Here is a 23,763-nt window from a genome sequence, read left to right on the forward strand (position 1 = left end):
ACCAGATGGCAAAAGTACACACATCCTTTACTCAAGTAGAAGTACAGATACTCGTACTGACTCTAAATAATAATGATCACGCCACCAAACACACATTCAAACTAAAGGAACCAGCCTGTTTGGAAAATGTGAGAAGTAGAAAGTACAGGTATTTGAGTTCAACATGTAAGAAGTAGAAAGTACAGGTATTTGTGTTCAACATGTAAGAAGTAGAAAGTACAGGTATTTGAGTTCAACATGTAAGAAGTAGAAAGTACAGGTATTTGAGTTCAACATGTAAGAAGTAGAAAGTACAGGTATTTGAGTTCAACATGTAAGAAGTAGAAAGTACAGGTATTTGAGTTCAACATGTAAGAAGTAGAAAGTACAGGTATTTGAGTTCAACATGTAAGAAGTAGAAAGTACAGGTATTTGGGTTCAACATGTAAGAAGTAGAAAGTACAGGTATTAGTGTTCAACATGTAATAAGTAGAAAGTACAGGTATTTGTGTTCAACATGTAAGAAGTAGAAAGTACAGGTATTTGTGTTCAACATGTAAGAAGTAGAAAGTACAGGTATTTGGGTTCAACATGTAAGAAGTAGAAAGTACAGGTATTAGTGTTCAACATGTAATAAGTAGAAAGTACAGGTATTTGTGTTCAACATGTAATAAGTAGAAAGTACAGGTATTTGAGTTCAACATGTAAGAAGTAGAAAGTACAGGTATTTGAGTTCAACATGTAAGAAGTAGAAAGTACAGGTATTTGAGTTCAACATGTAAGAAGTAGAAAGTACAGGTATTTGAGTTCAACATGTAAGAAGTAGAAAGTACAGGTATTTGTATTCAACATGTGAGAAGTAGAAAGTACAAGTATTTGGGTTCAACATGTAAGAAGTAGAAAGTACAGGTATTTGGGTTCAACATGTGAGAAGTAGAAAGTACAGGTATTTGGGTTCAACATGTGAGAAGTAGAAAGTACAGGTATTTGAGTTCAACATGTAAGAAGTAGAAAGTACAGGTATTTGGGTTCAACAGTAAGAAGTAGAAAGTACAGGTATTTGAGTTCAACATGTAAGAAGTAGAAAGTACAGGTATTTGGGTTCAACATGTGAGAAGTAGAAAGTACAGGTATTTGGGTTCAACATGTGAGAAGTAGAAAGTACAGGTATTTGAGTTCAACATGTGAGAAGTAGAAAGTACAGGTATTTGAGTTCAAACATGTAAGAAGTAGAAAGTACAGGTATTTGGGTTCAACATGTGAGAAGTAGAAAGTACAGGTATTTGAGTTCAACATGTAAGAAGTAGAAAGTACAGGTATTTGTGTTCAACATGTAAGAAGTAGAAAGTACAGGTATTTGTGTTCAACATGTAAGAAGTAGAAAGTACAGGTATTTGTGTTCAACATGTAAGAAGTAGAAAGTACAGGTATTTGAGTTCAACATGTAAGAAGTAGAAAGTACAGGTATTTGTGTTCAACATGTAAGAAGTAGAAAGTACAGGTATTTGTGTTCAACATGTAAGAAGTAGAAAGTACAGGTATTTGAGTTCAACATGTAAGAAGTAGAAAGTACAGGTATTTGAGTTCAACATGTAAGAAGTAGAAAGTACAGGAATTTGAGTTCAACATGTAAGAAGTAGAAAGTACAGGTATTTGAGTTCAACATGTAAGAAGTAGAAAGTACAGGTATTTGGGTTCAACATGTAAGAAGTAGAAAGTACAGGTATTTGGGTTCAACATGTAAGAAGTAGAAAGTACAGGTATTTGAGTTCACATGTGAGAAGTAGAAAGTACAGGTATTTGAGTTCAACATGTAAGAAGTAGAAAGTACAGGTATTTGAGTTCAACATGTAAGAGTAGAAAGTACAGGTATTTGAGTTCAACATGTGAAGAGTAAGAAAGTACAGGTATTTGAGTTCAACATGTAAGAAGTAAGAAAGTACAGGTATTTGTGTTCAACATGTGAGAAGTAGAAAGTACAGGTATTTGAGTTCAACATGTAAGAAGTAGAAAGTACAGGTATTTGGGTTCAACATGTAAGAAGTAGAAAGTACAGGTATTTGAGTTCAACATGTAAGAAGTAGAAAGTACAGGTATTTGAGTTCAACATGTACTGTAAGAAGTAGAAAGTACAGGTATTTGGGTTCAAAATGTAAGAAGTAGAAAGTACAGATATTTGAGTTCAACATGTACTGTAAGAAGTAGAAAGTACAGGTATTTGAGTTCAACATGTAAGAAGTAGAAAGTACAGGTATTTGAGTTCAACATGTAAGAAGTAGAAAGTACAGGTATTGAGTTCAACATGTGAGAAGTAGAAAGTACAGGTATTTGAGTTCAACATGTAAGAAGTAGAAAGTACAGGTATTTGAGTTCAACATGTAAGAAGTAGAAAGTACAGGTATTTGTGTTCAACATGTAAGAAGTAGAAAGTACAGGTATTTGGGTTCAACATGTAAGAAGTAGAAAGTACAGGTATTTGAGTTCAACATGTAAGAAGTAGAAAGTACAGGTATTTGGGTTCAACATGTAAGAAGTAGAAAGTACAGGTATTTGAGTTCAACATGTAAGAAGTAGAAAGTACAGGTATTTGAGTTCAACATGTGAGAAGTAGAAAGTACAGGTATTTGAGTTCAACATGTAAGAAGTAGAAAGTAAAAAGTCGTCAGAAAAATAAGTAGTGGAGTAAAGTACTGATATCAGAAAAATGAACAAAGTATTTGTACTCCACTACATCCCACCTCTGACCAGAAGTTCCACGTTTACTTTATTTCCCTTCTGTTTTGTTTTCTTAAGCTGTTTCTGGAGAGTGTGTATATTTTATAACGTTCTTCTAGAAAGAGAAATGAGAAGGTTTTTTTGTTTTGTTATATTGAAGTGCCGTTTGTAACGGAAGTAATGAGTCACATGTTTTTTGTGATTTGTGTTTCAGGGTAAATTTTATCGCTGCACAGACGAAGCCAAACACACTCCTGACCAGTGCAAGTGAGTTTTTAAGCAAGACCTGAACTCATACTTGTCATTGCAAAAGTTATTTCTTTTTGGTCGTTTTGTAGAAACATTTGTATTTGTTTAAAACAATTAATCCAATATCACGGATGCTCATGACGATGACCTAATCTCTTATTTTCAAGAAAAATATACACTAGAGGGGGAGGACGAGAAAAGTTTTTAAGCTTCTGCTTGAAAAATATATTATTATTATATATATATATTATTATTGTTGTATGTTTTGTTTCTGACATTTTCAATCAATTGACTAATAAGTATTTAACTTGGAGACAAGCTTTCTATTTTACATACTCAGATCTGACGTCTGTTGTGTGGTGTGTGTGTGTGTGTGTGTGTGTGTGTGTGTGTGTGTGTGTGTGTGTGTGTGTGTGTGTGTGTGTGTGTGTGTGTGTGTGTGTGTGTGTGTGTGTGTGTGTGTGTGTGTGTGTGTGTGTGTGTGTGTGTGTGTGTGTGTGTGTGTTCAGAGGGACCTTCGTGGTGTATAAAGACGGAGACGTGAACCACCCGATGGTCAGAGAGAGGATTTGGCTGAACAGCGACTTCAACTTCGATAACGTTCTGATGGGGATGATGGCGCTCTTCACCGTCTCCACCTTCGAGGGCTGGCCTGCGTGAGTCTGCAAACAAAAAAACACGTTATTATTATTAACAGAACAGAAACACACCAATGCAATGCAGGCGGAAGTATTCAGATACCTTCATTTTGTGAACATACTAATAAGATGTTTTAAACATTTTTTATATTTTATCTCAATATTTTTCCTCTCCTCAGGCTGCTGTATAAAGCCATCGATGCTAACGGGGAGAACACTGGTCCGATCTACAACTACCGCGTGGAGATCTCCATTTTCTTCATCGTCTACATCATCATCATCGCCTTCTTCATGATGAACATCTTCGTGGGTTTCGTCATCATCACCTTCAGAGAGCAAGGAGAGCAGGAGTACAAGAACTGCGAGCTCGACAAGAACCAGGTAAAAAATCATACTCTGGGAAAATATCATCTCATACAAAGTAATACTTCGAGGTGGGGTCGGTCATTCACTTCAGAAACACTTGTTGTATTGCATGGGATGGAGAAGGAACTGAGCAGGATGAAGATCTGGTTTGACCAATATAAATTAACATTGAACGCAAGCAAAACCAAACTCATAATATTTGGGAATCGATCGACCAATACAGAGAAGAAACTCACTATAAATGGCGTCCAATCAGAAAGAGTATCGGTTATAAAATTCCTTGGAGTAATCATAGACAATAAATTAAGTTGGAAACCACATATAAGCTATATCAAAGCCAACATGTCCAAATCAATAGCAATTCTGAAGCCAAATACCTAATTAATCAAGCTTCTTAGTTTATGCTGTACTGCTCCTCCATACTTCCATACATGATGTATTGTGTGGAAGTTTGGGGGAACACATATAAAACGAGTTATACATAAAACTACCTACAGAGAACCTACGAATAAATTGTTCATCAAACTACACACACTAAAACTACAAGACCTGGTTGACTATAAAACTATTCAAATGATGTTCAAAGCCGCAAATCAACAATTACCTCATAATATCCAGGGACTTCTCACACGGAGAGAAAGCATGCACATGTTGAGAGGAAACTGCATTTTCAAAAAACCACCCGTACGAACAAATGCCAAACTTCATTGCATCTCATCAAAAGGTGTTAGTCTGTGGAATAACTGTAACGATGCACTGAAATATGGTACAAGTATATCTAAACTGAAAGTATTATTTAGGAGTCAAATCATTAATGGTTATGAACAGGACCTGTAAAATCCCATTTGTTATTTCTTGTAATTGTAAAAGTAATTTATTTCTGATTGTTTTGTAAAAAAACAAATTAACTGATGACGATGACCTAATGTTTTATTTATAAGAAAAATACATGTTAGAGGGGGGAGGACCAGAACAGTGTTTTAAGCTTCTTCTTGCCCCTGTTGAACATGACAGAGACTATCTGAGAATTATTGTTGTTTTTGTTATTATTTATTTTTGTTGTTGTTATAATTATTAATTTGAGTGAGAAAAAAAAAAAGGAAAAAAAGAGAATATATATATATATATTATTGTTGTATGTTTTTGTTTCTGACATGTTCGATAAACTGACTAAGACTAAGAAGAATGCTCCGATAGCAATGAATATATTAAATGCTTTGACAATAAATACATTAAACATTTCATCTGTGGAAGCCGTGGCGCTGTAAAAAGCTCGACCAATCATCTGAGCCGGCCCGGCTAAAGTAACTGGACGGCCTACCTGCCTGTCAGCCTTCCATCTGGGCACAAACTTATCTCGTGCCCTCATTGGTCATGTGTGCGTTCGTGTGTGTTGGAGGAGGGGCTCTGTGAGGAAGTCTGAAGGAAGGGGCAGATTTTTTGCGGCTGTGTATTTCAAATTCTAGCGGCACTCGAGCTGGTTTCTCCATTCTTACCCACCTTTAATTGTCTGATCATTTCTGAATTAATTGTATTCAGATCAACCCTTCTCATTTCAATGGACTGCTGTTTTTGTAGGTTTTTCATATTTAAAAATGCATTTATTTATAGAAAAATATGAACTACCTAGAAGATTGGCAGATCTGAGCATCTTTAACAATTGTCCCCCTCTTCTTCATGTCTCTTCTTCATCAACATGTGTCCCATCTTTCTTCATGTCTCCTTCTACATCAACAATGTGTCCCCCTCTTCTTATGTCTCTTCTACATCAACATGTGTCCCCTCCTTCTCCATGTCTCTTCTACATCAACATGTGTCCCCTCTTCTTCATGTCTCTTCTACATCAACATGTGTCCCCTCTTGCTTCATGTCTCTTCTACATCAACATGTGTCCCCTCTTCTTCATGTCTCTTCTACATCAACAGGTGTCCCCTCTTCTTCCATGTCTCTTCTACATCAACATGTGTCCCTCTCTTCTTCATGTCTCTTCTACATCACATAGTGTCTCCTCTTCTTCATGTCTCTTCTACATCAACATGTGTCCCTTCTTCTTCCATTTCTCTTCTACATCAACATGTGTCCCCTCTTCTTCATGTCTCTTCTACATCAACATGTGTCCCCCTCTTCTTCATGTCTCTTCTTCATCAAACATGTGTCCCCTCTTCTTCATGTCTCTTCTAATCAACATGTGTCCCCTCTTCTTCATGTCTCTTCTACATCAACATGTGTCCCCTCTTCTTCATGTCTCTTCTACATCAACATGTGTCCCCTCTTCTTCATGTCTCTCTTACACAAACATGTGTCCCCCTCTTCTTCATGTCCTCTTCTACATCAACATGTTGTCCCCTCCTCTCTTCATGTCTCTTCTCCATTCAACATGTGTCACCCTACTTCTTTTCCCATGTCTGCTTCTACATCAACATGTGTCCCTCTTTCTTCTTCATTCTCTTCTATGCATCAACATGGTGTCTCCTCTTCCTTCATGTCTCTTCTACATGCAACATGTGTCCCTTCTGCTTCATGTCTCTCTATACATCATAAACCCCCATGGGGGGGTGGGGGGTCCCCTCTTCTTCATGTCTCTTTCTACATCAACATGTGTCCCCTCTTCTTCATGTCCTTCTACATCAACATGTGTCCCTCTTCTTCATGTCTCTTCATACATCAACATGTGTCCCTCTCTTCTTCATGTCTCTTCTACATCAACATGTGTCTCCTCTTCTTCATGTCTCTCTACATCAACATGTGTCCCTTCTTCTTCATGTCTCTTCTACATCAACATGTGTCCCCTCTTTTCTTCATGTCTCTTCTACATTCCAACATGTGTCCCCTCTTCTTCATGTCTCTTCTACATCAACATGTGTCCCCTCTTCTTACATGTCTCTTCTACATCACAACATGTGTCCCCCTCTTCTTCATGTCTCTTCTACATCAACATGTGTCCCCCTCTTCTTCATGTCTCTTCTACATCAACATGTGTCCCCTCTTCTTCATGTCTCTTCTACATCAACATGTGTCCCCTCTTCTTCATGTCTCTTCTACATCAACATGTGTCCCTCTCATTCTTCATGTCTCTTCTACATCAACATGTGTCTCCTCTTCTTCATGTCTCTTCTACATCAACATGTGTCTCCTCTTCTTCATGTCTCTTCTACATCAACATGTGTCCCCTCTTCTTTCATGTCTCTTCTACATCAACACGGTCCCCTCTTCTTCATGTCTCTTCTACATCAACATGTGTCCCCTCTTCTTCATGTCTCTTCTTACATCAACATGTGTCCCCTCTTCTTCATGTCTCTTCTACATCAACACGTGTTCCCCTCTTCTTCATGTCTCTTCTTACATCAACATGTGGTCCCTCTTCTTCATGTCTCTTTCTACATCAACATGTGTCCCCTCTTCTTCATGTCTCTTCTACATCAACATGTGTCCCCTCTTCTTCATGTCTCTTCTACATCAACATGTGTCCCCTCTTCTTCATGTCTCTTCTACATCAACATGTGTCCCCTCTTCTTCATGTCTCTTCTACATCAACATGTGTCCCCTCTCTTCAGTCTCTTCTACATCAACATGTGTCCCCCTCTCTTCATGTCTCTTCTACATCAACATGTGTCCCCTCTTCTTCATGTCTCTTCTACATCAACATGTGTCCCCTCTTCTTCATGTCTCTTCTACATCAACATGTGTCCCCTCTTCTTCATGTCTCTTCTACATCAACATGTGTCACCTCTTCTTCATGTCTCTTCTACATCAACATGTGTCCCCTCTTCTTCATGTCTCTTCTACATCAACATGTGTCCCCTCTTCTTCATGTCTCTTCTACATCAACATGTGTCCCCTCTTCTTCATGTCTCTTCTACATCAACATGTGTCTAATCCCTCTTCTTCATGTCTCTTCTAACATCACATGTGTCCCCCTCTTCTTCATGTCTCTTCTACATCAAAATGTGTCCCCTCTTCTTCATGTCTCTTCCACATCAACATGTGTCCCCTCTTCTCATGTCTCTTCCACATCAACATGTGTCCCCTCTTCTTCATGTCTCTTCTACAACAAACATGTGTCCCCTCTTCTTCATGTCTCTTCTACATCAACACGTGTCCCCTCTTCTTCATGTCTCTTCTTCATCAACATGTGTCCCCTCTTCTTCATGTCTCTTCTACATCAACATGTGTCCCCTCTTCTCATGTCTCTTCTACATCAACATGTGTCCCCTCTTCTCATGTCTCTTCTACATCAACATGTGTCCCCTCTTCCATGTCTCTTCTACATCAACATGTGTCTCCTCTTCTTCATGTCTCTTCTACATCAACATGTGTCCCCTTCTTCCATGTCTCTTCTACATCAACATGTCCCCTCTTCTCCATGTCTCTTCTACATCAACATGTGTCCCCTCTTCTCCATGTCTCTTCTACATTAACATGTGTCCCCTCTTTTTCATGTCTCTTCTTACATCAACATGTGTCCCCTCTTCTTCATGTCTCTTCTACATCAACATGTGTCCCCTCTTCTTCATGTCTCCTTCTACATCAACATGTGTCCCCTCTTCTTCATGTCTCTTCTACATCAAACATGTGTCCCCTCTTCTTCATGTCTCTTCTACATCAACATGTGTCCCCTCTTCTTCATGTCTCTTCTACATCAACATGTGTCCCCTCTTCTCCATGTCTCTTCTACATCAACATGTGTCCCCCTCTTCTCCATGTCTCTTCTACATCAACATGTGTCCCCTCTTCTTCATGTCTCTTCTACATCAACATGTGTCCCCTCTTCTTCATGTCTCTTCTACATCAACACTGTGTCCCCCTCTTCTTCATGTCTCTTCTACATACAACATGTGTCCCCTCTTCTTCATGTCTCTTCTACATCAACATGTGTCCCCTCTTCTTCATGTCTCTTCTACATCAACATGTGTCCCCCTCTTCTTCATGTCTCTTCTACATCAAACACGTGTCCCCTCTTCTTCATGTCTCTTCTTCTACATCAACATGTGTCCCCTCTTCTTCTGTCCTCTTCTACATCAACATGTGTCCCCATCTTCTTTCATGTCTCTTCTACATCAACACGTGTTCCCCTCTTCTTCATGTCTCTTCTACATCAACATGTGTCCCCTCTTCCTCATGTCTCTTCTACATCAACATGTGTCCCCTCTTCTCCATGTCTCTTCTACATCAACATGTGTCTCCTCTTCTTCATGTCTCTTCTACATCAACATGTGTCCCCTCTTCTTCTCCATGTCTCTTCTACATCAACATGTGTCCCCTCTTCTTCATGTCTCCTCTACCATCACATGTGTCCCCTCTTCTTCATGTCTCTTCTACATCAACATGTATCCCCCTCTTCTTCACCGTCTCTTCTACATCAACATGTGTCCCCTCTTCTTCATGTCTCTTCTACATCAACATGTGTCCCCCTCTTCTTCATTTCTCTTCTTCATCAACATGTGTCCCCCTCTTCTTCATGTCTTCTTCTACATCAACATGTGTCCCCTCTGTGTAAAGAGACTCTGAAAGTTTCAGGAACCAAAGATTCTCTCTCTTTTTGATCCATTTCTATAAAAACCTGTCTGAAAATGAGCTGATCAGATTTTGGCCACTTTATGATGTCATAACGATGTGTTGTCTTGTGTAACCATTAGCCAATCAGCAACCAAGGTAACCCCCCCCCCCCCCTTATCACCTGAATCTCCTCCTAGAGCACCATTGAGTTTCTTGTAACCAAATGTCTCTCAGAGGGGCGTGGGGAGGGGCTCCTTATTTTCATCTAAAGTAACAGACAGAGAATCAGCACTTTGGAAACAGGGCTGAAACAGAGGGGATTATGGGTAATGCTGCAATGATCTGCCAATCAGAGACAGGTTCTGTATATATCTGAGACCTGTTGATGAAAAACAGTATAATAGGGGACTTTTAAAACATGTATTTTGTCCCCTGTCCTCCGTGTGCAGCGTCAGTGTGTGCAGTACGCTCTGAAGGCCCAGCCGCTGAAGCTCTACATCCCCAAGAACCCGGTCCAGTACAAGTTCTGGTCCATCATCAACTCCTCCGTCTTCGAGTACGTCATGTTCCTCCTCATCCTGCTCAACACCGTCACTCTGGCTGTCCAGGTAAACACACACACACCACACACACACAACACACACACACACACACACCTACACACACCTACACACACCTACACACACACACACACACACACACCACACCACACACACACACACACACACACACACACACACACACACACACACACCTACTTATACTGTACAAACAACGCAAGAAACCACATGTAAAACTTGTATGTGAAGTTCATTATAAAATTGCACAAAACTGTTGTTTATCACAAACCAACCAACATATTTTATTTTTCATAAACCTAAATACGTTCAAATGTACAGAATTAGTGGTCTTTCAAGCTGCACAATAAATGTATTAGATAAAACTAAACTCATTCTGTTCTGTTGACTGTGACTGTGAACCCTTTATGTAAAGACATTGAAGAAGTAATAAAGGTTATGGATCCTTGTTGCATTTAACTGCCTTGTGTTTATTGTATTTTAAATATGTGTGTGTGTGTGTGTGTGTGTGTGTGTGTGTGTGTGTGTGTGTGTGTGTGTGTGTGTGTGTGTGTGTGTGTGTGTGTGTGTGTGTGTGTGTGTGTGTGTGTGTGTGTGTGTGTGTGTGTGTGTGTGTGGTGTGTTTGTGTGTGTGTCCCTTAGCACTATGAGCAGTCTAAAAACTTCAGCCACATCATGGACATCCTGAACATGGTGTTCACGGGTCTCTTCACTGTGGAGATGCTGCTGAAGCTGCTGGCTCTCAGACTCAGGGTGAGCAAAACAAACGCCCCTGGGAAGAAAGCCTGATATATTTACTTTAATTAGTACTTCATTATTATTAGTTCTTACTTGTAATTCTAACTCACTTATTTATTGCTTAATTGAATGCTTAATTGAATGTATTCATTACTTTAATTACTTAGGTGTATTTATTATTTTCTCCTCATTTACTTCATTTAATACTTTATTTTTGCAGCATTACTTTATGGACGCCTGGAACTCATTCGATGCTCTGATCGTGGTCGGCAGCGTCGTCGACATCGTAGTTACTGAGTTCAGTGTGAGTACTCAAACACAACTTTAATTATTTTCCGCCATCAGGTAAAACCATAACATTGAGTTTGGTCATTTAGTACTTCAGCAGAGGTTATCAGAGGGGTCGGCAACCCGCGGCTCTCGGCTCTTTAAGCCCTCTGCTCTGGCTCCCTTGAGCTTAGACAAAAATAAGAAGGAAATAAAACCAAAATGTTTGTAGGACTATTTATATTTTGTTGCATGGTTGAAAATGTTTCATATCTTGTATTTTGAGGTGATACTGTGACACATAAATAAAAAACAAAACGGTTTTAATTAGGTCAACTAAAATATGCGTCACATCCTGCTACGGTCCCGCGCCAGCGCCTTTTTTTGCAGGTGAATAACCTGACCCCCGGCTCGATGATCGGAGGAACACAGAGGGTTTCTGCGTGGTTAGAGTTATCTGCTTTCACAGCAAACGATGCTGGCTTACCGCTATGTTTGATATGTGGAGAGAAGTTGTCAAAGGTGATGCAGCCTTTACATATCGAGGAACAACCCGGGAGAGGAACACAGCTGGCGATCTTCAGTCATAATTCAATCAGTTAACTCTTTTTAGGGTGCAGCTATGTTTTATTTATTTCAAAGTGGGCCCATTTTAATTGTATTCATTTTCTTCAAATGTGCAGAGGCCTTCACTCTCTGACTCTGTGGCAGAAACCCTGGTACACGCCTTCATTATATCCCGTCTGGACTATTGCAATGGAGTCCTGTCCGGGGTTCCCAGCAAAACCCTGGCCAGGCTCCAATACGTCCAGAACTCTGCCGCCAGGCTTCTCACCCGCACCAAGCCATGGCACCATATCACCCTCATCCACCTACATTGGCTGCCGGTCAAGTCCCGGATTCAATACAAAACACTCCTCCTCACGTACAAGTCCCTCCATACCCTCGCCCCCCAGTACTTATCGGACCTCCTCCATCCCTACACCCCTTCTCGGAGTCTGCGGTCCTCAGACACGGGCCTGCTCTCCATCCCCCGCTCTCGCCTCCGTACTGTTGGTGACAGGGCATTCAGTGTTGCGGCCCCCACCCTCTGGAATGCACTTCCTGCCGAGATCCGTAATGCTGCCTCCCTGGACATCTTCAAATCATCACTAAAAACACACCTGTTCACCCTGGCCTTCGGGCCCTAGCCCTTTTCTGGTCCCCCGGCTTCCTTTATTTATTTCTTTGGTTTTCCCGTTGATTGTCTGTTTGTTTTGGGTCCCTTAAAAGGCGCTATATAAATATCCTTTATTATTATTATTATTAGAGGACTCCCCAAGTGCTGTATGGATTTATTTTAAAGTTGGTCTGTTTTTTTAATTCTCCTTATAAGAGTTCTTTGTTTATTATTAGAGGTAAACAGTTTTATATAATGTAATAAATAATAAATGCAAAAAAACTGTAATTTGTTTCTATGATGTAACAATATATACAACTTTATAAGCTATCAAGCTATCAAATATGTGTTGCTGCTCCAGACAAAAACAATTGGTGGAAAAGGGGGCAAAATGGCTCTTTGGGTCAAAAAGGTTGCAGACCCCTGGGTTATCATATCTTAGGTGGTTACATTGAATGGAGCATGCTGCCCTCTGCTGTTTACTGAGAGGAAGGACTTAGTCTTTGTGCTCTCAATCATGCTGTTGTTTTGACGTTAATACATTGATAATAACTCAATTTTAGTCCACTGAGGCAGGTGTATAATAATAATAATAATGAGAGAATAACAATAACCTTCCCCCTCTCTCCCTCCCTCTCGTCTCCCCCTCAGAGTGGGGAGGACAGCTCTCGGGTGTCGATCACCTTCTTCCGCCTGTTTCGAGTCATGCGATTGGTCAAACTGCTGAGTAAAGGCGAAGGAATCCGGACGCTGCTGTGGACCTTCATCAAATCACTGCAGGTCAGGAGGCGGAGCCAATGTCAAGGGGGCGGGCTAACAGGAAGCTGCCTTGCTTTAGGGCACAGTGGCAGAGAGCAGTTTAACTTGTTTCCCTCTTCTACCTTCTTCAGGCTTTGCCGTACGTCGCTCTACTCATCGCCTTGATTTTCTTCATATACGCTGTCGTCGGTATGCAGGTGAGTTCAGAGGGGATCCTGCAGGGGGCGCTCTCATCAAAAACACATCAAGAGCCATGACTTCTCATTGAGAGTAGTTCCAGTTTGGAGTTGTTTTACCAACATTGTACAGCTCATTAAGAGGAAAACAACATTTTGTGGCTTCTAGAAAATTGATTAAAAAACTATTATGGGTTTATGTTTTCATGTCAAAAAGTAATTATTTCTGAACACTGGTAAACATGAAACGAAGAGTTGCTGCCAGATCTCAGAAATATCTAAAAATGAGCGTTTAGTTCAACTATCTTGTGAATTCAGATACAAAAAATTAAGGAAAAGTAATTATTATTTAAAGTCACCTATCATGCTATTTGTAGGCAATAGCATAGGTCTCAGATATATAAAAATATATAAAAAACATGTCTATGAAGTGTTTTGCTCAAAATACCAAACAGATCACCCATTCTAGCCACGCCTCATATCCCTCTATTTCACTTCCTGTTTCAAAAGTGCTGATTTTGGGTATAAAGCTTTAAAAAAATAGATACAAAACAAAAAAGGAGGGGTCTGAGCTCATGCGGGACCCGGCAGCTACTGTCTAAACTAAATGCTGCCGTGATGAAACGCCATATCATGGATTATCAAGGATTCTCTCTGAAACAGTCTGGAGCTCAAAGGCTTTCTCTCTTGCCGGTTATACCACAAGGTGAGTTCCTTTTTACTTCCTGCTTCTTCACACACATGCTCTCCAGTACAGGTTAGCTCTGAGTGTTAGCGATGCTAATGTAAACACCGACCATATTACGTCCAAAACAGTCGGGCATTGTTTCTGATAGAAACGTTTCTGATTGGGCCGTGGATCCACATTTCAGATATTACGTCATATCGGACGCAAATCTGGATCAGCTCCGTTGTTGCCCCGTTTTTAGAGATTTGGGTACGGAGGAAAAGAGAGAGGGTTTTATTTTCTGACGCTGCGTGAGTTCCCTGACACACCGGGGACACATGTTTGTGTATAAAAGACATCAAAAAGTGCATTTTGCATGATAGGTCCCCTTTAAAAAACATTTGAAATACGTTTTATAACCGTGGGCGTAAATATAAAATAATAAGTACCCACTGTTGAGTGAGTTGCTACTGCTGCTGTTTGTTTTTGTTGTTGTTATTATTGTTTTGTGGGTTTTATTATGTTTTATCCTTAATGTTTTGGTATGGTCTCAACTTGTAATTTCTGAAAAATATATATATATTGAAAAAAACAAAACGTTTTAGGGGAGATTATTTCACAAAGTGTTGATGTCTCTAAGATTTCATCAGGCTAGTTTTGGCACTAAGCTAGTTTATCTATGTGATGGAGCTTCCTGCAGTTTATGAACAGCTCATATGTAAATACTTGGCTCACTTCTATACTTACTGAGCCCTTCGGTTTTAACGAGACTGAGTTTGAAATTATACACGAGCTGCAGTTGATTCTCTAACTTTTTTACGCTGTCTCTTTGTCTGACAGACGTTCGGGAAGGTAGCGATGCAAGATTACACTCAGATCAACAGAAACAACAACTTCCAGACGTTTCCTCAGGCTGTTCTCCTCCTCTTCAGGTCAGATATTCCTCCTCCTCCTCCTCCTCCTCCTCCTCCTCCTCCTCCTCCTCCTCCTCCTCCTCCTCCTCCTCCTCCTCCTCCTCCTCCTCCTCCTCTTTCTATAACACTGAAAACATGAACTCGCTGATCTCTAATGTCCTCTTACAGCTCTGGACAGACTCAGATCATAATTACATTATCAATGTTCTGTTGTCAGTGGGCAAAATATTCTTTCCGAGATGTGATTGTGAAAACTAAACTCATCTTCCAGTTGCATTGTGGGAAATGTAGTCTAACGTTATCCATACCTGCTGCTCTGAGTTATATTTCCAATCTATCTCAGAACTTCATGAAGTATTCTGTTCAATGATAACTATTTTTTTGATATTTAACTACAAAAATATGGGTATTTTTACCTGTGTGTGTGTGTGTGTGTGTGTGTGTGTGTGTGTGTGTGTGTGTGTGTGTGTGTGTGTGTGTGTGTGTGTGTGTGTGTGTGTGTGTAGATGTGCCACAGGTGAGGCGTGGCAGGAGATCATGCTGGCCAGTCTTCCAGGTAAACGCTGTGACCCCGAGTCAGACTTCGAACCAGGAGAAGAGTTCAGCTGCGGCAGCTCCTTCGCCATCGTTTATTTCATCAGCTTCTTCATGCTGTGTGCTTTCCTGGTTAGTACACACACACACACACACACACACACACACACACACACACACACACACACACACACACACACACACACACACACACACACACACACACACACACACACACACACACACACACACACACACACACACACACACACACACACACACACACACACACACACACACACACACACACACACACAGTATTTCAGAACAACAATGTGGTAATGTAGCTGTATTAACACACACTGACTGTATATGTCTCTTTAAGATCATCAACTTGTTTGTCGCCGTCATCATGGACAACTTTGACTATCTGACACGTGATTGGTCGATTCTGGGACCCCATCACCTGGACGAGTTCAAGAGGATCTGGTCCGAATACGATCCAGAGGCCAAGTATGTTTGTTTTCAGGGTTCAACATGTTAGCCTTGCTTAGCACATGTTGGAGTTAGTGTCTTCTTTATCATTCAAAATGTATTTTCTTTCCTCAGGGGCCGTATAAAACACCTGGACGTCGTTGCTCTGCTCAGGAGGATTCAGCCTCCTCTGGGTTTTGGGAAACTCTGTCCTCACAGAGTGGCTTGCAAGGTAAAATATACTGCACTCTATACTGTAGTTTGTGTATTAAACAAGTTGGACTGGATGGATGTAATGTAGGAACAATGGGCCTCATACACCAATATCTTTCTAAGTTTATCATCTAATGTTTTTAAGAAAAGTCTATATCAGATTCATGAAGTGTTCCTGAACCGCAGAATTGTTCGTAACTGTGTCCTTATAATGATAAATCCCATTATTCTTCTAAATTAAAGTCCATGCCAGTCGATGCAACACGTCCAAATTAAAGTCTTATGTGAGAATAATTACAAAATATAAAACATTTGTGAAGTGGCTGATGTTTGAAGCCTAATGATAAGTGATAAGGTGTCCCACAGGGGTCTAATGTGGATCCTCTTCTTTTGTCACATCAGGCGACAAAACTCTCGCAATAATATTTGTACACCCATCTGTCACATATAAATAACCTGTCCTTCTATTCTTCTTTTTCCCTCAGCGTCTCGTAGCGATGAACATGCCTCTTAACGCTGACGGGATGGTGACCTTCAATGCCACGCTCTTCGCTCTGGTTCGCACTGCCCTCAAAATCAAAACTGAAGGTATCTGATCTGTTTTTTCTCATTTTAACTTCTGTTGCGGTTTTTCAAATATCTTTCATCATATTTAATGACGTCATCACCCGATACATAAACACATTTTCAATTCAAATGAATGTGCTTCATCAGATTAAATTAGTAAGTCTATTAGTTTTAAATCAAAAATCTTAAATGATTATTAAGAGTAAACTGTTTTTGGTAGTTTTTAGTATAACACCACTTCATTGAATATATATTGAATTACATTAAGGGATGGTATTAAGCTGAAGTGACTGATGCCTTTAGGTTTCTTTGGACACATCTGTATTATTCAGCACCAAGTTGGAAATATCCCAGCTTCATAAACAAAACTAAGCTGTTGACATGAACACAGCTTACAAGTTGGAAACCTGTAATTACGATAACTCTAATAGGACATGAACGCAACATTATTATGATGTATCTCTCTATCTAGGTAACCCTGACCAGGAGAACGAGGAGCTGAGGGCAATCATCAGGAAGATCTGGAAGAAGATGAAACCAAAACTACTGGACGAAGTTATACCGCCACATGAAGGTAATAAAACAACTGAAAACCCTACAACACAAGTAACTATACCACAAACACGACTGATACTCTAATAAACCATGCTGATACTATTGCTGACTGAGCTCTGTGTTGTCCTGCAGAAGAGGAAGTGACCGTCGGGAAGTTTTACGCAACCTTCCTGATTCAGGATTACTTCCGGAAGTTCAGAAAAAGGAAAGAGCAAGGAGATCTGGCTGCAGAGGCCGACGCCTCAAACCCGTCTGCTGTTCAGGTCTGTCTGCCTGTACCTGTGTGTGTCTTTCTGTAATTGTGCGTTTATTTTTTACTGTAATGGAGTGTGTGTTTTCTGTGTGTGTTAGCAGCTGTGTAAGGCCGGTCTGAAGACCCTGCAGGATCTGGGTCCGGAGATGCGTCTGGCTCTGAACGATGACATGGACGAAGACGACGAAAACATGATGGAGGACGAGGAGGAGACCCAGGAGAACGCAGAATATAAGGTCTGTCTGTCTGTCTGTCTGTCTGTCTGTCTGTCTGTCTGTCTGTCTGTCTGTATGTCTGTGTGTCTGTCTGTGTGTCTGTCTGTCTGTCTGTATGTCTGTCTGTCTGTCTGTGTCTCTCTCTGTCTGTCTGTCTGTCTGTGTGTCGGTCTGTCTTTCTGTCTGTCTGTCTGTCTGTCTGTCTGTCTGTCTGTCTGTCTGTCTGTCTGTGTGTCTGTCTGTCTGTGTGTCTGTCTGTCTTTCTGTCTGTCTGTCTGTGTGTCTGTCTGTGTGTCTGTCTGTCTGTCTGTCTGTCTGTCTGTCTGTCTGTCTGTCTGTCTGTCTGTCTGTAGTAAACAGCTGATCTGTCTCTGTCCCTACAGGGTGAGAATGGTTTGGGACCAGAGAAAGATCGACGAGGCTCCCTACTCACACCCACTGGTAAATAAAACAAAAACATATTCTATACATATATATATATATATATATATATATATATATATATATATATATACACATACATATTGTCATACAAAAAATTATAATCATTTTAAGTCAACCTACTAATTTATTCAATAACTAATAGTGGCAGATTCTTTACTGTAAAACCAGCCTTTAAAACATTTTTTTACAAGACTTTGTGTTGCTTGTCCTACAGGTCCTGGTGGTGTGGTCGGAGAAGGCGGCGTGTCTAACGGAGGTCTGGTCCATCGGGTCGGTTCTCTCACTAAGATGCCAAATGGAAACGAACACGACGAACATCTTCGGCGTGGAGACAACGCGAGGTCGTCGTTCAATCAGCACCATCATCGCCGCCCGTCAGCGAAGAACGGCCTGGTGGACCACGGCCACAAGAGACCCTCGTATCACAAACCCATGAGGTACTGCAGAGTGAAAACAAAACATAGTTTAACACAACAGGAGTTTTTTTTTATTAAACAAGGTGCTATAGGCTGCTTGTCAGGTGACAGGTGTACCGGCCAATCACAGTTCTTCTTTCTGCAGGAGGGACTCAAGGGACCGGTACTGGAGGAACGGAGACATGGAGGGGTACGGAGAGCAAGGATACTACAGCAGAGAGGAGGACAACGACAGCATCACCTCCAGAGACAGGTAAACGCAGATCAAAAAACGAATCAGAATTTTAATATTGGATTTCTTATAGTTTTCCAGTCTCTCAAAAAGTGGGATATGAGGGTTTTCTCTGATTTATACAATAATACATTGAATATCTTTCAGTTGGGCATTACAAGAAATGTAAAGACATTACCTTAGACTTTGAAAAACTGGGATAGGCATTTTTTTATTTCCTTTAAAAAAAAGAATTCAAGTAGACTGGCATACACGTGTTTATCCAGATTAATTGTTAGTTGTTACAGATGTGTTACACACATTTGTGTGTGTGTGTCCTTGCAGACCTTACCCTGATGAGTATCCTCTCTACAGAGAACACTATGATGGCCACGCCCCCTACCCCGACAGTAGCTATGGTAACGGATACAACGACGTTCGGAGGACGACCCGGAGACGACTACTTCCTGCCACGCCCACAGGTGTAAATTCACTATATTTATTATATCATCAGTTAATAAGATTAAAGGGGATTAACTAAAATAAAATTATAGATTGAGATTAGAGTATTTTACATGAGATTCAAGTATTGTTTAAGATATCATTTTACATTGTTTGTCTGTTTGTCGTCTGTCAGGTCGTAAGCCTTCTTTTAACATCCAGTGTCTGAGGAGGCAGGGCAGCAGCGACGACCTGCCGATCCCCGGCACGTATCACCCCACCTCCCCTCCACGCCGTGCACGTGCACAGGTAACACACACACACACACACACACCTGTACCCCTCTTATAAGTAAAGTGTAACAAAACAATTCTATAAAAAAGCACAATAGAATCTGCGACATTGGTAAGAAATGGTATACTTCCCGTCTCCTACATGGGCGTGGTCAAATATATTTATATATTTCTTTACCAACGTTAGATATATTTACACAGATAGCAAACATGTTAAGCTTCATTAAAACATTTTAGCCAACTCATTTCCAAATGTAAGTTGATGTTCGCTTCAAATTGTGAAAGAGTTGGACTCACTGTAACACAGAAGAAGAGTATGTTTCTGAGACGGACAAATCAGAAAAATTGGTCTTTAATAAAGTTATTTTCCTCCTGATTTGTGTATCTCACATGGGCCTTTTAGTGTCAGACTGGTTGGAAGATATATGGACTTTTACGTTTGCGACCATGGGGCTAAATAATCTGGTGTAACCCTCATCTCCATTCTGTTCTTCCTCAGCACAACGTCAACAATTACGAGTCCCGTCAATCCTCCGGGCGCTCATCAGTGGCGTCTTCAGCATCCTGGGCGAACCCGTGTCCTCGCCGCGGACGCCTACTCTACGCTCCTCTCATCCTGGTGGAGGAGGAAGGAAGCCCACCGTGGGGAGGAGGAGTAGGAGGGGGAGGAGGAGAGGGAAAGAAGGGAGGAGCAGGAAGAGGTGAGGAGACTCTAACTTAGAACGTGCTAACACTTTAGCTAACACTTGGTAAAGTAACAGTAAACTGGATGATAACATTAATTAAAAACTACAAATGTCATCAAGATAAGAAACCTCAAAGTAATAAGTTCACTTTTGTTGCTTTCCTTTATCCACAGGTGTCAATATCACTGGTGCAACACCCAGACCGGCCTGGTACGGTGGCCCTGCAGGGACATCAGGTAGGAAGGATGGATACAACTAACACACATAGAGCAAACTGGCATCGACACCTGCATGCTTTCTAATGGCCAGCAGGGGGCAACTCCACAAAGAAGTGCGATTCTATAGAAGTCTATGAGAAAATAACCCTAGTTCTAAATTGATTTATTAACTCAGTGAACAATTTTCTGACAAGTTTATTGTCTCAACTACTACTTGAGAATCTTCTTTTATACAACATGGTGTTTATTCTGTACATGATGCATGTATAGAGCAAAATGTACGATAAATCAGGGTAAATGGGAGACAGAGGACAGCGCTCGATAGTAGCACTGTGAAACAAACAAGAAACAAGAGACACATGAAATTGTATTGATATCCATTAATTGAATCTATTTTTTGTCCCTCAAAAAGGGCCGGGGTCATGACTAGTGGGATATATGTGTCGGTCTATGCTGGAGTTAAAAATGGAAACAATTCTCACACACAATTATGAGTATGTCTCTTTATCGTGTATTTGAATGTTTGACATGTTGTTGCAGCTCCTCCACCGTACCGAGCGTACACCACCCTCAGAGTTCCTTCACAACTCGGCGCTCAACTCACCGAGAAACGAGGATCAGCCGACAGTCTGGTGGAGGCGGTGAGGAAACGATGATATTAAGATAATATTAGCTGCAGGCACATTTAGCAGCAACAGCAATAAGAGTGAAACACAGGATATGAATGGTAACAGTAGATGAGAGTACATCAGTGGCGGCGCTAGGGGGGTGGCTACTTGGGCTCAAGCTCCGGATGTTTTCTGAAAAGCTCAGAATGTTTCACTTAAAGCAAGTATTTTTTTTTTTTAAACGTCTCGTGAGTAATGTGCAGTACCAGAGTCCAACAGAGTGGCAGCAGCTGCGGGACAGTCGCCTGCGTACTACGTAGCCTTCCCTGCCCTGAAGAAGAAGTGATCCTTCGTTAGCGTGAAGAGTCTGCTTTATGCGCTCCGCAGTAGCCCCGCTGCGAGGCTCCGGCGAGTTCACAGTTAGCCCCCCCCCCCCCAACAACTTCAAAATTCTGGCTAAACCCCGGATTCTACAATCCTAAATCCGCCACTGGTGTACATCACTGTTGGAATAAGTACTTACAACCTTTACTTAAGTAAAAGTACAAATCCTATGTCTTAATTTCAAAATGTTACTTCAGTAAAAGTACAAAAGTATCAGCATCACAAAATACTCAAAGTACAAAAAGTACTCATTCTGCACTCATTAAGTATAATACTCGAGTATATGCACTTCCAACCACTGGTGTACATAAATACAGATATAAGTGAAGACAATTACGAGTAAATATAGATACATGTCTTAGAGCAAGTACGGGTCCAAAGTATGTCCAAATTGTACATATTGATCAGTAAAATCAAACTTTCTTACTGATTCTTTGCTCTGCTCTCTGCAGGTTCTGATCTCCGAGGGTCTCGGTCTTTACGCTCGGGATCCGAAGTTTGTCGCGTTTGCAAAGCGGGAGATCGCCGACGCGTGTCACATGACGGTTGACGAAATGGAGTCGGCCGCCAGCGATCTGCTCGGCTCGGGGAACCCGTCTCTCCTCGCTAACGCCGCCACGGACCCAGCCATGCTCTACAGCGACGAGGAGCCAATCAGGACGGGCCGCGAGGAGGACGAGCTAGCTGACGAGATGACCTGCGTGACATCGTTTTGACGGGCTGACGCTCTGGACCAATCAGAAAAAAGACTGCGAAAGGCGTCAGAGATTGGCAGGACATTTGACCAATCAGGTTAAAGAAGATAGAAGAGGGCGGAGTTTAATGGACATTTAATGCTGAGATTTGTGAGAAAAATGATGGAAGATGGCCGCCAGCAGAGAGTGACTCAGCGCTGTTGTGCCGCCATAAAGACGTATCTCGTTTGGTAACGCTATGAACGTCGCTTGGCTGCACAGAATCACACTTTACCCACAATGCATTGTTTGACAAGTTGTGTTGTTGTGTTATTATTTATAATTCCCGAAAAGTAATCACCGTTACTGTCAGCCAGCTAAAGAAAGATTAGCATTGTGCCGCAACTGATTAGCTTGAAACTGCCTCCTCTGCCTCAAAGAACAGCACTATAATAAACGCTATATATTAAGTCACTCACTCAGCAGTGTTGGGTTGTGTTGTGACATTTTGCAGACAAACTGTGATGATTTGATTAGTGTTAACATAAGCAGTGGACTGGCAGGAGATCAGCTATGCTCCCAGGGCCCTATATCTGTGATTCAAACTAGCACTGTAAGGGAATGGCTATTTTTAAGGCTTTAATTGCAAAAGAATGAAGTGAGTTGGACGAATCAAATGGAGTTTACATTTGGTACAAATCAGCCACTGAGGAGATGTCATTGTCTAAAGTCATGGTACAAATGGTCTTGAAACAAATTGGGGTTGCATTGAGGAGCGTTTAATCATTAGACTATGAGCTCTACATGATGAACTGTTTACATGGCTTGACACATTTTCCACGTTTACATGCAACCTGGCTTACTCCAATTCAAATGCCCCATGTGTAGCCCCTTTAAATACATTTTATTTACCTATTTTTTCAACTGCAGCCATGTTTCTCCCATGGTATACCCTTGTTACCATTTTGCAAAACTGTGTGCTGGCAGTGTATCTGTTATTGCTGTAAAAACCCCAATCGAAATACATATTCTGAATGCGCTGTATACATGTCCAAAGAAAAACTCGTAGTATTGGCCTATCTGAAGTCTAATCCTGAAATATTGTGAATAATAGTGAGATATTATAATAGTGAAATATGAGTGACAAGACACTTTCTAATTTAAAATAAGGATGAACGTCAACAGTGAACAGTGTGAATGAATGCACAGGTGTTCAGCGTGATTCTGTCAGCTGAGCTTCTATCGTTCAGATGTGAGTTTTTATATCAGGATCTCTGATGTATTTAAATGCTGTAAAACGTGTTGAACTGCCTGCTCTGTGACTCGTAGAGCGGTGTGTGGAGGAATATATTTCTCATATTTTATTAATGTGTATTTTTATTCTCATAAATGAAGGCGTTCAGACGATGAACTGTAAAATACTTTTCTCTTTGTTGTTTTTTTATCGCAGAGGAGAGTGTTTGTTCAGTGTGTTCAGATTTTCTTTTTTAAATGTTTGATACTTTTTATTCTAACAGAGAGAACTGAATGTTTTTTTTGTTTGTTTGTTTTAATTCTGGACGGCAGACAGTCCGGTGTTGTTTATGTCTTGTCTGGATCTTCGTGTTTCCGTCATCTTTTAGCTTTTCTTTCCAACAGTTCGGAGAGTTTCCAGTTATGGGTTTTTTAATACAACGCCTGGATTACCCCAAAATACATCTGCAGATGCCGCGTTCAGCCTGAGAAACAGCTCTGTCTGAACCCTCATTTACCTCAAATAAAGACTGAAAAAAGATTTGTCTCCTCAATGTTTTTTTTAAAATTTGTTGTTAAGTCTGTGAAACAGCTGAAAATTGGACACCTTGTATTTTGCAAGTATAGTATTAGAGTTAGTTTG

At 40.8% G+C, this 23,763-nt stretch overlaps 1 protein-coding gene across 1 annotated transcript in view; it reads left to right on the forward strand.

The window, feature by feature from the left end:
* Window positions 1-23,661, forward strand: part of LOC117558053 (voltage-dependent L-type calcium channel subunit alpha-1F-like) — a gene marked incomplete at its 5' end in the record, with an annotated part of 40,496 nt that extends 16,835 nt beyond the window's left edge. The window contains 25 exon segments of the mRNA XM_034234014.1: window positions 2,909-2,961; window positions 3,453-3,599; window positions 3,761-3,962; window positions 9,893-10,051; window positions 10,664-10,774; window positions 10,980-11,063; window positions 12,837-12,965; window positions 13,076-13,141; window positions 14,628-14,719; window positions 15,208-15,367; window positions 15,621-15,748; window positions 15,845-15,941; window positions 16,408-16,510; window positions 16,962-17,063; window positions 17,177-17,307; window positions 17,396-17,533; window positions 17,896-17,953; window positions 18,171-18,393; window positions 18,518-18,625; window positions 18,929-19,065; window positions 19,221-19,333; window positions 19,817-20,018; window positions 20,177-20,239; window positions 20,762-20,862; window positions 21,666-23,661. Of these exon segments, the coding sequence (XP_034089905.1) occupies window positions 2,909-2,961; window positions 3,453-3,599; window positions 3,761-3,962; window positions 9,893-10,051; window positions 10,664-10,774; window positions 10,980-11,063; window positions 12,837-12,965; window positions 13,076-13,141; window positions 14,628-14,719; window positions 15,208-15,367; window positions 15,621-15,748; window positions 15,845-15,941; window positions 16,408-16,510; window positions 16,962-17,063; window positions 17,177-17,307; window positions 17,396-17,533; window positions 17,896-17,953; window positions 18,171-18,393; window positions 18,518-18,625; window positions 18,929-19,065; window positions 19,221-19,333; window positions 19,817-20,018; window positions 20,177-20,239; window positions 20,762-20,862; window positions 21,666-21,929 (3,171 nt within the window).
* Between the last annotated feature and the right edge of the window lie 102 nt (window positions 23,662-23,763).

Source organism: Gymnodraco acuticeps, unplaced genomic scaffold (genome assembly GCF_902827175.1).
Source record: "Gymnodraco acuticeps unplaced genomic scaffold, fGymAcu1.1, whole genome shotgun sequence".
NCBI lineage: Eukaryota > Metazoa > Chordata > Actinopteri > Perciformes > Bathydraconidae > Gymnodraco > Gymnodraco acuticeps.